Source organism: Sebastes fasciatus, chromosome 24 (genome assembly GCF_043250625.1).
Source record: "Sebastes fasciatus isolate fSebFas1 chromosome 24, fSebFas1.pri, whole genome shotgun sequence".
NCBI classification, from domain to species: domain Eukaryota; kingdom Metazoa; phylum Chordata; class Actinopteri; order Perciformes; family Sebastidae; genus Sebastes; species Sebastes fasciatus.
Window position 1 is genome coordinate 10,981,257 of NC_133818.1, and position 15,951 is coordinate 10,997,207.

The following is a 15,951-nucleotide window of genomic DNA, read 5'->3' on the forward strand; positions in this document are numbered from 1 at the left end:
AAATCATGAAAGCTTGGATGTGTTGTGTTTATGCAACTGGCCTCGGGTTAGCGTCGCAGGCAGGCAATCAGCAGCAGTTATTAGCTGCTGATGACAACAGGGGAGCCTACCTGTCTCCCTCTGAACACACACACATATATAGGACAGGACAAATGTGTCTGCACATGTATCCCTCCTCTGTCACTGTTTGGAAAGCAGCCGGCTGGATTGTCAACCCGTCAAACTGCTACTCAACAAGCCTCACCGCCACCACCCCCCCTCTAATGTTTTATCCAGAATCAGCCTCCGTCTTCAGCTATTAATATGATAATATTTGGCGTTGTCAGTGATGGAGGCCGCGGCATAATGAGATAATTACAGTGTTGTTTCATCGAGAGAGCGACACGCACGCTCAATCAAAATGGCAGTCCTAATTACGGGCCCAGGGATTGGCTAATGGGTTCGGTAGAAGAGTCGCGGCGCGGTGGAAAAACAACTCGCATGCATTCTCTTGAGGGGTCCGTGTGTTTTGTTTGTGCGATGGAGAAGAGGGCCTGGTGGGCGGCACGGGGGTGAGTAAGAGTAATAAAAAGCAAAGTCATAAGTGAATAAATAAATAATACAAGAGATTAAGTGTGAATATCTTAACGGCAAGGTTGGACGCAGGGGGGAAACGGAGATTAGTATTGATTAGCTGTGTGTTGAAACCAACCATTAAACCAGTCCTCAAGAAGCAGCAATTAGCACAGATATCCGTCTTTATAAAGAAAAAAGCATGGTGTTTCAGAGCAGCATGGAAACTTTTGGAAACTCCTCGTGGCAGCGGGATGGAATTTTGTGTAGAACGGTGGTTTCCCAACCTTAAGGGGGCGCCAAAGAGCAAAGGGGGGTGCGCCAGGATTCGTCTGCTCTGAGGTTGTCAAAATTAGATTTGCTCGTGTGAAATCATAATAACACACTTACTGGATAATTTACATAAAATTCTGTATATAAAACTACTTAAAAGCATATTTTTTGCTAGTTAGTAGCAAAATCTAACGAAATATTCTGCTTTAATCCATATATATATATTGGTGTTTAGCCTTTCAAAAACAACATTTTCAATGCAAAAAAACCTCCCAGCTTGCCACACACAAAGGGAGGCCTGCACCTGTATTAATGGGGAGGTACCCATAGAACCCATTTTCATTCGCATACCTTGAGGTCAGAGGTCAAAGAACCCCTTTAAAAATGGCCATGCCAGTTTTTCCCAAATTTAGCCTAAGTTAAGAGCGTTATTTAACCTCCTTCCAAGCTAGTATGGTTGGTACCAATAGATTTATTAGGTTTGCTAGTTTCATATGATACCAGTATCTTCACGCTAACTTTAAAACTGAGCCCCCAAAAAATCTTAATTTGTGTTAATGCGTTAAAGAAATTAGTGGCGTTAAAACAAATTATATTTATGTATTTTTTTTACTACTTAGTAACAAAATCTTACTAAATATTCTGCTTTAATCCATATATGTTGGTGTTTAGCCTTTCAAAAAACAACATTTTCAATGCATAAAAGTCCTTCAGCTTGCCGCACACAAAGCGAGTCCCGCACCTGTATTAACGGGGCGGCCTAGCATTAATCTAACAGCACTATAAATTACATGTTATTAACCACAAAAACAAAAATAAATGTTGGCTCTAACACTATTAGAAAATTAACTAAGTCATATTATGTATCTGCATTCACCTGGCGAATCCGTCAAGGCGTCATCACTTTATTTATATAGACGAAACTGATGAGTTCTATTCATTAAAGAAAGTTGATTTTTAATAAAAAAAATAAAAAAATGTAATACACTGAATCACTTTGTTGAAACTGAGGATTTTGTTGGAGGATGTTGGCGGGACTGAGCTTTTCTTATATACAAGTAGGGGGGGCTTCAATGAAAATAGGTTGGGAACCACTTTGCACCGAAGTGTGCATGACTCAGCCTTCTGTCCCCGCTGAGTTGCATTAAATCAGGATATGTATACATACACTCTGTCACAGTGTGTCCCACATACTGAATTACAAGGATTAACTGCACACAGAAAACACACACTTCTCTACATTCCTGAGGTTCAAACACACAAACACACAAACACACACACACATACCGAGCCTCCGATTTTCTAATTAAAGGCAGGGTCACAAGAGAGACTTAAACATGTAAGCTATGTACTTCACTAATGAACCTCTCTATCTGCTCCCGCTCTCTCTCTCTCTCCTTCGCTCCGGTTCGGTCAATATCTGCCTGGGGGTCGAACCATTAGAATGTACAGCACAACGCCCGCTTGATGCAGGCGCTGTGGGTGTTTACGTGTCGGACAAAGGCCTGTTCCGGGTGTTTGAGTTTTTTAACGGATGCAGAGGAAAGGTGGAACTTTTTTTATCCCCCCCACCTACATTGAATATTTTTACACAGCGTTTATCTCCCGAGGACGAAATAGCAAACGAACAGCATATCAGTGTCAATATGAGATTTTCCAATGCAGCCAGTAAACACAGATAAACGACAGCGCCGTGTCGTACTTTGGTAGCACATCCTGAAGGATTGTGCTCACTCAGGCGCGCCATTTGTGTCTGTTTATGTGTCTGTACTCTCCGGTGTATGTGTGTAGCTTATCTAGCATTGAGGTCCAGTGAGCATGATGATGTTTCTCTTTAAGTTTTGTCCCCATTCTGTCCAGAGTTCTTATCTATTCACTCCTTTTTATTGTTTTGGGTTTTGCTGTTATGCTTCTTTTTCACCTTTTAGGTCACTTTCTTTTTTCCCACTTTGGTTTTGTCTGTCAGCTGCTGAAAGTTCAGTTCAGGCACTGATGTCTTCTCAGAAGGCAGTGCTTTGTGGATATTATCTGTCTGCCTGTCAGTCTCCCTGTGCTGTCAAAGGGTTGTCACTGCACAGCAAAAGGAAATACAGGTGGATTTAAGAAAGGATGAAGCTGAATGTACCATGTTCCACCTGGCTTTTTCTTCACTTTATAATTCACAGCTGCGGTGAAAATTAAACCGTTTATCGTGGAATTAGCGTTTCCATCATGGCTTTAAAGGCAAATTTCAAAACTGTTCCTACCTTGTCTACCTAAATCTGTGAGTTTAAGGTTTTAACCTCTCACAGAACACTCTATCCAGCATTATTTACACCTCCCTCTCTGTCTCTCCGCAGTGATCAGCGTCTCCAGGGGCTGCGTCGGGAGTACCAGCAGGCTCGAGCCGCTCCAGGCTACGACGAGTTAGACTCTGCACGCCGCAGAGCCCTGGAACACGACCCAAACCGGGTGAGTAGGGGTGGGAATCACCAGAGGCCCCATGGTACGATATTATCATGATACTTATGTCACGATACGATCTTATTGCATGCCTGTGTGTGTGTATAGCTAGAAATGGCAGTTTTTAGTACAAGGAAAGTTTACAGTGAGAGCTTTTCTTGCCCTAAACATCCATCCAAAGGCCATGTTCTACAGCGAGACACACACTGGACACTAGTTTGAGAGATTGAAATGTTAAATGAGGGAGTATCTGTGTCTCCAGAGCTCTCCAGTGTTCCTGCGAGCCCAGCCTGTTTTCCCCTGTGCCGCTCTGAGGCTATTTTCAGCTCTCTTGTTAACATTTTGAGGTGCTGTGTGCCACCGAGGCGGCGCCCACTTTCTCCTCCTCATTTAGTTTATGGAGAGATCTATTAGACCGGTGACATTTCCATCCACCCTGTCTTTTAGCTCTACATCACAGCTTTCTCTCTTCTCCTATTGCTCTCCTTCTCTGTGGTGTTATTGTCCCTCGTTCCCTCTTCTCTCTCTTTTCTTATTTTGGCAAGGACAACAATGGTTCTGAAATCTCTCACTGTAGTTGCCTCTGCTAACCAAGCCCGCACTGCTAAATGTCCCTGAACCTGTATTGATCCAGCCTGAGGAATCATATCATTTACCTCCACACACTCCTGAACTCCACATGGAAATCGATAGCCATTTATCAGGCATTTTAAAATGGGATTTTTTTAATAGCGAGCGCAAGGATGCAGAAAATCACACTTTGATCCGAATCAGAATCTGGCCGCGGCAGAGCAAGAGAGGAGCAGAGGTATCTGGGAGATATGGGATGGATTTACTGACAGCATCACCTGACACAACCTGCATCCCCGCCGCGCTCGTTTCCTCGCTTTATTGTGTTTATTGAGCAATGAAGCTCTGCGAACCAGTCTTCATTAAGCAGACGCACACCACGGCTGCTTTCTTTGAGGGCCCAAAGGGCTTCATCACTCGTTACGCAGCCCTGTGCAGCATCGGTTTGGTCCGTCAGTACCGAAACTCTGATGCAATTAAAGCGCAGCAAGCGTGAGGCGCAACCTCTGATCTGATTTGTTATTTTTCACCCCCCGAAAAAAAAAAAACGCCAGCGGTGTCCACGGTGGCAGCCAGCGGTGGGGTTCCTCCCCTGAGGAGCCCGATAATGAAACACCCCACTCACACGTGGCGAGAATAGAAACAGTAAAACACCCAGGAAGTAATACAAAAAGGAAGATGATAATGGAATGTTGTATTGAAACACAACATGATTGCTGAAATATCACAGTGAAAGAATATTTTTCATCAAACAACTTGAAATAAAGGGAGTTAGTAGACATAATGAAACAGATGTGTCCTCGGTGTGTGGATAGAAATAAACTAGAATAAGACATAATCGAGTGTTGGTGGTTGCTCGCCTTTAGGTGACGACAAAGTGGAGTTAACAACGTCCACACCTTTCATTACATTACTCCACTCGCATTTACCTATTTTCTCTCTCCGCATGGTGTGACAATAGCGTAAAAAGCAGACCACTTGAGCGCGGCGCTTCGCTCGCTCGCTTCGGCCTTGTGCGATCAGCCTTTTAGCCGCCGCCGCCTCCACCACCGGCGTCGCGCTGCTCTTTTATGCTCAGGCATTTTCTGCAGCCTTGAATGGTTAAAAAGGTTTTTCCGAGCCCTCCGCACAAGGCCAGGAGCACCGCTCTGAGTGGTTTACGCGTGATTGAAAGAGAAGACGAGTGTGTGTGTGTGTGTCTCCGTTTGAGCTGCAGGATCCTGGGTAACACGCTAAACTAAGCTGACGTAAACAAAAGGGCCCGGGATAAAAAGACTGCGGTCAGGGTATCTATTCATGTCTCTGTTTACATGATCTGGAGGTGGAGTTGTCTGTGGCGAGCCACATTTAAGTGGAGCTAAATCTGGTCTTCAAAGAGGACTTCATGTCCCTTCCTCATTTCTCCCCACTAACCCGTCTCCCTCCGTGTCCCTGTCTATCTATCCGTCTCTAATTTGACCCGTCCCCCCATGTTCCGCTGTCTGTGGATAGGTCACACTTGTAATTATGACAATCACCCTGTCCCCCTTCTCTCTCTGTCTATTTTCTCTATATGCTAATGATAGGGCTCTCTGTAATGTCCTGATGGCCAATTAAGCCACAAAAGTGCACGAGCGCTTTCTCTTTATAGGCTTTCTTTGTTCTGGAAGAAGAGTCGGGAATAACTCTTGATATAGTTTTGAACTCAGTATGTCATTAACTGACTACAATAGCTGGATTATTCTATGTCACATTATATAAAGGGATACTAAGCAATGTAGCTTCCATAAAGTTTGTGATCTCTTGTGTCTTCTTTCTTTCTTTCCCTCTTTCTGTTGGCTTATTTGCCCCCTATTGGACATTATTGGACATCCAATAATGCCTTATGATGATGCACTAACTGACCATCCCTTCTTCACCTCCACTCCCTTTTTATGTCTTTGTTTGCCGTAGTCCTGATTGCACGCCTACGACATGTTTATTATAATGCAGATGCACTTTATGTGCATTTCAGCTGACCGTGCACAACACGTGACTCCACAGTGAACCAGAGTCTGTGTAACAAAGACACACAGTCTAGGAGAAACACCACACACACACACACACACACACGCGCACAAGAAGTCGTGCATCTTATCTTCAACTCATTACCCCGCGAGTCGTAAACAACAGTGGCAGCACATGTGACACCTTAATGAACACGGGAGTCGCCGAGAAACCTCACGCGCGACTACACACTCCTCGTCATTATAAAAAAAAAACACACAGAGAGACACTCGCGCGAGTCCAGATACGACTTGTCATCCGTCGCGCAGCTGTTTTTTGTACTTCCCTCTAATGTCGCGTGTGCGCGGACATCCATCACCTTGATGATATTTTAATGTCACATCCTCGGGCTGTCTCAATCTCTGCCCCCCTCTCGCACTTTTTTCTTCTCTCTCTCTCTCTCTCTCTCTCTCTCCCTCCCACACGTCGGCCATCACTTCATAAATAAACCCCCACATCATTAAGTAAACACGCACTAGCCTGTCACGGTGATAGATGGCCTACACACACTCGCAGGCGCGCACACACACGCATACAGACGCTAGTGTGGGGCGCTTTATGCCCACAGGCCTCGATGGGTTTTGCGCCCACGGTCGTAATGAATGCACACGTGTGTGAGTGTTAGGAATAAAAGTTATTACCAGCAGCAGATATTGATATTTAGTTTTGTTTACTGGGCAGATTCGTGGGCTCCCACTGTGCCCCAGTGACTGGCCACCACTGCTTTCCACCTGACAAGTGCCTCCTCTTACCACACACCTAGCTCTCTCTCTGTCTCACTCACCTGGAGACACACAGAGCACGCGGTGTAATGGATGTGCTGGCAGGATAGTCCCGCTGTGTGCCTACTGTTGGGGAAGCTGCCACAAAAAAAAAGAAATGCTGTAGCCCAGCAGAAAGCTGCTTATAAAGACAAGAGGGGAGGGGGACCCAAGGGAGAGAGGAATGAGAGGATACGAGGGGAATGGGAAGCAGGGAAGGGGAGTGGCAGCGAAGCAGCCAGTCAGAAAGTGAGAGGGGGAAACAGAGAACATGTGTGTTTATGAGAAACATGACAAAGCAATATAACAGAGTCGGAGCAAATAAGATTTAAAGAGGGCGGCGCCTCGGGGGGAAGATGGGAGCTGTAGCACATCTAGCAAGGGGGGAGCCGGACTGGCACGAGGAGGAGACAGATGGGACACATGGAGGCATTGACATGAACGACTGAAGGAATGGAGCGTGGGAGGGAAGAGGAAGACGTGATGGGTTTTCAGGTGGTGGAAAGGTCGATGAGGCTGAAGCAAGCGCGTGGTGTCGTTGAACATGACATCTGGCTTTTGTCTTTAGTGTGAAAGGTTACAATCAGCATTCATTCCCGGGACAAATGACTCTATAGTCACAGGTATTTATCGGATCCAGCTCTGATCGGCAGTGATGGAAAGATGACACCTGGCGTGATGCTATGTGACGCACGTTGAAGTGAATATAAAATACATAAAATCAACAGGTATTTGGACGAATATTATAATTTATTAATGTACAAAAATTCTCCTCAAAGCCACCAGACTCCAGTCAGACAACAGTGATTTTATCTCACCGATCATCGAAAAACACTCAACAGAATGAAACTCGACAGAAACAAAATAAAACTTTCCACTGTTCCAACGATCACCAACCTCTGGTTTGGTCGAAATGAACCCTTAATTCACCGACTTAGATATGAAAAGAAACAGCCGTTATATGCGCTCCTCAATATAGTGGACGGAACCTGCCAAATCAAAAATAAATTAATCCATAAATATGCCATTAACAGTAGTACAAATAATATTGAAAATAAATGTAGTCATTAATTAATTGAACACATTAAACTGTGGCATAAATTGATATTTCTTTGTTTTAGTTACCTTTCTATTAATTCCCTTATTTATTTACTCCGTGTAATTTCCAATTTTATTTATTTTTGTATTTATTTTTGCATTTATTTTGTATTTATGTATTTATTTTATAGAGCATTGTATAATAATAAATTTTAAAAAATAAATGAATACTTAAAAACTAAATAATAAAATATTAAAATACATAAATAAATAAAAGTGGAAATTAAACAGAAGAGTAAATAAATAAGGGAATTAATACAAAAGTAAATAAAAAAAGGCTAAATAAAACAGAAATGTAAAATTATGTCACATTTTATCAATTAATTAATGACTAAATTTATTTGTAATATTATTTTTGCTTCTTTTAATGGCATATTTATTTATTGAGTCATTCATTTAATTATTCATTTATTTTTTATTTGGCAGGTTCCGTCCTCCACTGTTCTAACAATCACCAACTCTGGTTTGGTCAAACTAAACCCTTAATTCACCAAGTTAGATATGAAAAGAAACAGCTGTTACTGTATATGTGCTCCTCAAAGCTACCAGACTCCATTGACAAAAACAGTAATTTTTACCTCGCTGATCGTCGTAAAACACACTTCATTCAAACTCAACATAAACAAAATATTAAAAAAGTAACCACCACAACATTTTCACTGTCAACTAACCGTGTTTTCTGACGCATTCGTGACATCGAACACGACACGCTGCTCGTCTACAGGCAATGGAAAAGGAGTCTGTCGTCTATGTTTTCCCATGTTTAAAAAACCTGCATATACGTGCTAATTTCGGTTGGGAAAAGGGCATTAGAAACTTTTTTTTTTTAGATAAACTGTTAAAAATGTTGATTTCTAAAAGAAGATGAATCGGAGAAAGAGAGCGTGGGCGGCCGGGATGCTAGTGTGTGCATATGGAGGAAAGTGAGGGAGCGAGAGCAGCTGGTCCGGGGGTGTTTCTCTGAAGGAGGCTGCACTAATGTTAGTCTAATGTTAGTGTTAATCAGGTTAGCATATGCCCTGCGTGTGTGTGTGTGTGTGTGTGTATGGATGTGTGTGTGTGCGATTTGAGTTTTATACTGATGCACCTGCCATATTTTAATGAGGGAAGAGAAGAAGGATGACTGGGCTGTAGCACACACCATCACTCAACATCTCTCTCTCTGTCTCACTTCATTCCTGTCTCACACACAAGCCCCATGGGAAAAGCTGCATTTGAGGCATCCAAGCACTCCAAAGCAACATACATACACACTACATATAAATGAGCGTGACCACAAACTAACACACACACAAGTATGAGCTCTCACACACATTTTTATAACTTAGACTTTTTAAGAGGTAACATACCACAAACACATAAAAACACACAATCCACAATCAAACCATTGAAAAGCAACATGTGCGCGCACACACACGCACACACTCCGTCGCCATCAAAGGGGCTGCAAACCTCAGCTTTTGGCCAGACCTCAGCTCTGTTTCCAGAGTTCATTTCTCTGTAGGAGGCTCCAGCCAAATCCATGCTGGCAGCTCACACACACACACACACACACAAACGAAATCTCGTAATTCAGTAATTACAAGAAATGCAGCCTCCTGATCCTCCAGCAGCAGCGGCAGTTGAAGCCTGTATGTGCCAATCAAAGGCGGCCCGTCGGTCCTCTGCTCTCTGGACCGGGCCTCGCTGCTATTCTGGCCCGTGTAATTACAACAGGCCCCACCACAAGTTAGTGTTGGGATCATACACCCCGGAATAACCCCGAACGAGCTACTGGAAAATGATAGAGGAGGAAAATAAGGCAGGAGGTAGAGCTCAATGTTAGTGAGGTGATAATTATAAAATGAAAGTAGTGCTGCAAAGATAGTTCCTCTTTACAAGCCATTTAGTCCAATATTCAGCCTTGCAAGATAATTTCAGCTTGAGGTATTTTGCCAGCGAGGTGAGATTAATCCGTGTTTTGCATTGCAAATGTAATTGTTTCCGGCACTAATACCTTCCAGAAATGAGACACGTTGGGCCTCGTGCAGCGACTTTCTCTTAAATTTCTCCCATATTGTCTCTTCATTTTCTGTTAAGAGGGGGAAAAAAAATAACAGAAGTCAACTCCAGATGCACCAAACCTTCTTAAACCATCCTGAAAAACACAACAGTATAATAGGTGGCTATATTCATTATCTGGATTTGATGCTTCATGATTATTCTGCACATAAATTCGCTTTTGAAACAAGCCAAATTGCCTAAAACCGTGTGTGTATTGATTGTTTGCAGATAAGAGAGTACAGACCGAGAGGCTTTTTTGGCCACCTATATTGTTTTTACATCATCTGTTCTTTAGCCGCCGGCTGTCGCCTCGTGGTTTGATTGGCGCACACAGGACCACTTCCTCTTTGGCTCTCGCAAAGACTCAAGACTCTGGGCACAAGCTGAACTCTTGCTCGCACTCCTGGGAAACGAGACAAGAGTGAACATCTCATTCCGCCGTTATGTTTCTACCCGTCGCTATCAAGAGTTTTCACACACACACACGTCTCGCACCTTTCTCTCTTCGCAAAGTCACAATGAGCGATTCCGTCCACGGACTCTCCTCCTCTCTGTCCTTGTCTCCTCAGCTCATCCCCGAGGCTCAACACACTCCTCGCTCCCCTCTTTTTGTTTTAAGTCACTTCATTCCAATGCTGCACAGCAACCGGGTGATGGGTTTTTATTTTTTTCCTCTCCCTCCTCCACATCTGGGCCGACAGAGGCCTACAGGGACTTATTTGGTGTCTGTCTTTATCCCCACAGCTTGTCTCTGGCCTACGGGCAAACTGCAGAGTGTGATCTGTCTGCGAGTTGATAGAAATCTCCCATTCTGCTCCTCACTCGCGCATCGCTCTCACTTCAAAGCTCGTCACCAGGCTGTGTTTGAGTTGAAGACGGGGAGGTTCAGTAGGGTCCTGAGCGTCTCTTTGCTGAGGTCACACTGTGACATCTTACGGAAAGTAAAAGAATTCATGCTCTAAATCATTTTACTCAGATAGATGCACAAAGGGCGTTTTGTCGTAGCAACATTGTCGAGCTCTAATCCGTTTTTACCACACATTAATATCGTATTCTTCATACAAGAATGTTGTGGAAAGAAATCTGTTTTACATTTTTTTGCACCTTCACAGTTACTCCCCTTTACTTTTTTACACTTTCAAGCACGAGTGAAAAATGTAATTCACCTTTAACTACTAAAAATAGCTGCCTAAATGTGAGACAAAATTCAATTCAATACCATTTGTACTGAAGAAGACTTGAAACTAGCGATTGAGACCATAAACTCATGTTTACAATGTTTACTGAGGTAATAAATCAAGTGAGAAGTAGGCTCATTTTCTCATGGACTTCTATACAATCAAACTTCTTTTTGCAACCAGAGGAGTCGCCCCCTGCTGGCTATTAGAAAGAAAGCAAGTTTAAGGCACTTCCTCATTGGCTTCACTTTCCAGACCCGAAGGTTGCCGCCTGATTTCAACAGATGGAGGACTACAGTGCTTCAGATAGATAAACCGCTGCAGGTGAATTCTAGGGTGAACTGACCCTTTAAAACCAACAGAGCTCACTCTGGAGAGTCTGGAGTTGCATCAAAGTACCTGAAGGTCAAACGCATCAACCTCACGACATTTGCAGCAGGCCATTGGAGGGCGTGAGGAGCTGGATTGCCTCATCAAAGCCTCCATCGCTGGCGGTGGTGGTGTCAACTCCCACATCCACAAATCTGTTACTGTAAGAAAAGGAAAGGACTGAAGAACACATGACTCGACAGAAGCTGTTGCGTCGCGGCTTGTGTGTGTGCATCACGGCTCGCACAAACACATCACCGCTTGGTAAAAAGTAAACCGAACAAAACTCTCACGCGCCCTGCGACGCACCTTTCGGGGGCATCGTAACCTGGAGAGGGAAGAACGAAGCCAGCCGTACACACACATGCACACACAGTCGCCAGGGGTATTCGGATGTTATTTCAGCGAGCAGTGGGGAGGCAAACAAACCCCGCAGAAAGGGGGGAGAGGAACAGGGACACGGCTCCAGTAAATAAACAACACCCCATGGCCACTGCCACGGCCACACACACACACACACACCGACACACACATGGAACAGGTTTAATGTTGATTACAGCTTCGTGTGGCGACGAAAAGCCCACACGTGCAGCTTTTTCTCTGAAGTTTAAAGTCGCTGATTTGTTTTGACAGTTTAATTAACATGAAACTTAATATTCTGTTTACAATCAGAATAACACAATAAGCGCTTTATGGGCCCATTCCATGTTTTGACATCCCGAAAGAGTGATATAAATCATCCAGTTACAACATGTTTGTGGCTAATAGCCACTTAAACAAATCAAATACTCTCTTGGGTTGCAAAACATGTTTTTTTTCTCAGCGTCTGTTCGTCCACTTGGAGCCAGTGACATCATTACATTTCCGGGATGAGTGTAAAACATTCTTTTGAATGCGCCAGGCAAATGTATTCGGACAGATGAAGCAGTCTGCATGGAGACGTAGCAAACGATGGGAGTAAGCAAGAGCGTGGTGAACTCTTATTTGTCTAATAAGCAAACCAGTCTTCTCCCACTACCTGTTACATCCTCACATGGGAAGATTAAAGCACAAAAAAACGTCCAGTCCAAGTCCGAACCCAACTGTATGCAAATTTTCTAAGGTCAAGAGTTGAGGCCCAAACAAACACTAACAATGAAGACAATTACCAGCAGATTGGCCTATTACCAAAATAGACTGCATTCCAGTCTGAGTGTGTGTAACCTTTGGTCCCGGTGTATGTGTGTGTGTGTGTGTGTGTGTGTACCATCTGCTGCTAACGAGCTCAGAGTGAGCAGGGTCCAGGTGTGGGAGTGTTTAGTGTACACTGGGGGGTAAGTGAGCCTCCTGTTTGACACACACACACACACTTCACAGAGCCTCCTAATACAGCGTAATCTCGTGTGCCAACGGTTTAGCGCGAAAGAGGTGCTTTGACCTTTTCGAGATCTGGTTGGTTATTAGTTGGTAACTATGCCAACGAGCCATTTTACATTGCAAATTTAGATTTTTTGTTCAGACACTTTCGATTAGAGAGAGAGTCAGACCAGAGGGACGAACACAGAGAATCCTCTTTTTTTTCTTTTGCTGTTTTTCGGCTAAAACTACATCCAGCAGTTCAATCTGAAAAAGCTGTTTAAAGGGATGGTTCAGGTGTTTTGAAGTGTATGAGGTACTTATCCATAGACAGTGTATGTGTGTGTGAGTGAGTGAGTGTCTGCATATATATTGGTGTAGTAATCCATACTCTTAACTGTCAACAACAAGTGGCAGCAGTAGTTAGACTCTGTGAGCTCTGTTTTGTTTTCCGTCCTCCTACTCACATGCCAAATCTCCCTCTCCGTCTTATCTGTTCCCTCCTCTCACGGGGGAGTCAGCAGAAACTCATCACAGTGATTTTTTAGGGAGGGGGGGAGAGGATGGATATTGGGTGGGTTCCGCCTCGCCGTGCCAGTCGTTACGCAGGGCGTGGGGGGTAAGTGTTGCCAACAGGAGGTGGGCACGGGGCGCCAGGCAGAGGCTCCACACTGAGACACATGCTTAATTAGCAGCCAAGATGGGTGGAGGGAGGAAGAAAAAGGATGGATGGATGGATGGAAGAGGAATAGATGGCAGTACAGGAGGCTAATTATGCCGTTTGGCACGAGGCGGCGCAGGAAAAGCGGTTTGGAAAAAAGGCAAATCTGAGCATCTCAGTCACAGGATGAAAGCCCCGCTCAGGCATTGTGTCAAAGCACTTGGACTCTCATTGGAGCTTTCATTGTATATACGAGCATCGCACATTTACAGCAAAGCCAAAAGTGCTCCAAGAAATTCATTTCCTGAGCTCTCTCCGGCAATACTTTCTGATGAATGCGACAGCTGTGCTGCTAGAGTTGATTGCTGTGTATGTGTGTGTGTGTGAGTTGCAATGCGTATCATCTGGCACTGTCAAAGCACGGCTTTCTAATTTGGAAAAACGGAAAAGTGACTTTCGGCTCATTCACACTCACACGCTGCGCCAGAGCATTCTGCCAGAGCGTTTGTCAGCTGCCGAATTGCGGCAGTGACTCGACACAATCGCGCGCTTTGTAAGAAAGATTTGTTTCCTGATATGTTAAAGCTCATTTTGCTTTCCCTGAAGTATTAAAAGCAGCCTGCTGATTGCAAAGTTCGGGCGTAGATTACACACATTCAAACGCGGTGAAGTCCAAGATTAACAAAGTCTTTCAGCTTTTTCAATTTTCCTCACATGACACACTGAAATAGGAAAATTCCCTATTGTGTGTGTGTGTTGTGGTTCTGGCATGGAGTCCGGAGAGAATCTGGCTACTGTCTGCACAAGACATTAACTTTTCCACTGATAACCACTTACACATGCCACATATACATACACAGCACCGCGTGTGATGTCACCCGGTTCAGGATGAGGACGCGAACTTGCGCGAGGAATTGCGAAAGTGCGTGTCATCGCAAGCCGCCGGAGCTGTGAGGCTTTTTGTTCGCTGACCGCCTCCTCACAAGTCTGACTGCTCGCATTTCTCTAACCTGAATGAATTTCATATTGCTGTTTTACCAGTTGCCATGGTGAGACTGAGACTTGTTTTGTGTGTTTGTTTACTTGCATGCATGTGTGTGTGTGTGTGTGTGTGTGTGTGTGTGTGTGTGTGTATTTCAAGGCACATCATCTGGCAGTAAAGCCGGCTGTCTAATTTGGGGAAATGGGCTTCCGCATGGAAAGCATCCATATGACATCCATCATATGTGTGTGTGTGCGTGTTAGTTAATAAGCGAATCAAGCAGACCTATGGCTGCAGGCTGTTATGTTAATACAATCAATGGACAAAGAATTTAGTCCAAACACACGTTTCCTCCCCTCCTCATCATCCTCATCATCATCATCATCATCTGAAGATGTATTACGTTCAGCACACACACACACAGAAGGTCTTCCACCTGAGTCCCAGGTCCTTGCTGAGCCTAATGCCCCCCCCTTTACCTCACATTATGCATTCTCTTTGCATAATGTTACTACCTAAACGCACCGCCATCTAAAGATGGAGCGTCCCGACATCATATTAAACCCGCACGCGCTACCACAATATTAACATATACACACACACAAGCCACTTTAATGGAGCTTGCCCCAGCCTTTGCGTCTGATGTGCTTTCACTTCCTGGCTCCCATTCAGAGACATTAGAGCTCCATGCTAATGATATCTGGTAATGCGCCGCCGCCGCCGCATTGACATGCGGAATGAGTTTGAACTCATACATGCAAAACACAGTGATATAGACTGGAGTCTCTTGTGTGTGTGTGGGATCAAACATATCTCTGTTTACCTCCTTTAGATTTCTGTGTGTGTCTGTCAGACCTGTGATTGCTTATGTATGTACACACATGTCAGTTCTTGTATGTGCGACTGCTTCGGTGCCGCGGTGGTGTGTTTGACCAGCGTGCATGTTAACGCGACAGCGGGTGTATGCTGTGTTTGACCGGTGAAATGTCCTCTGAGTAAACAGCCTGTGTTTGTATGTGGAAACTCCGAGCCCAGAACCCAGAGTACAGATAATTGAAACTGTATGCTCTCTCTCTCTCTCATCTCTGTTTAAAACCCTCGTGTATTGTTGTAACCTTACACCACTTGCGCAACAAAAATTTGACACATCTTTTTCTCAACATGTTCCAGCCTTCGATCCACACCGAGCCAAAGCTTTTCACACCAAAAAAAAGGATAACAACTCACTAAAACACTTTATGTAAGTCTCTGGAACACCATAAAATAATCCCTCGTTAGGTGTTTAGATGATGGCGGTTGAGAGTGTTAACAATCCAAAATCAAACCGTTCAATGAGCCCTTGTTCCTTGTATGGAAACATCTGCATTCGTTATGTTTCTCCACTCATTTATCCAGAGTTTTCCTTTAATTTGCCACCCGTTTTGAAAGGCTAAACGGCAACATAAATAAAGTGTAAAGTGAATGCAGATACATGTGATCCTTTTTTTAACAACTTAATTTACTATAATAGTGTTAGAGCCTCCCTTTGTGTGCGTCAAGCAGTGAAAATGTTGTTTTTGAAAGGCTAAACGCCAACAAATATGAATTGAAGCAGAATATTTTGTTCGATTTTGCTACTAAGTCGCAAAAAAATACATCTTTTTAAATAGTTTTATATACAGA

General features: G+C 44.0%; 1 protein-coding gene across 1 annotated transcript in view; it reads left to right on the forward strand.

Moving 5' to 3' along the window:
- Positions 1-15,951, forward strand: part of pard3ba (par-3 family cell polarity regulator beta a) — a 138,333-nt gene that overhangs the window by 109,486 nt on the left and 12,896 nt on the right. The window contains exon 22 of the mRNA XM_074627349.1: positions 3,165-3,276. Within this exon, the coding sequence (XP_074483450.1) occupies positions 3,165-3,276 (112 nt within the window). The remainder of the gene's footprint in view (positions 1-3,164; positions 3,277-15,951) is intronic.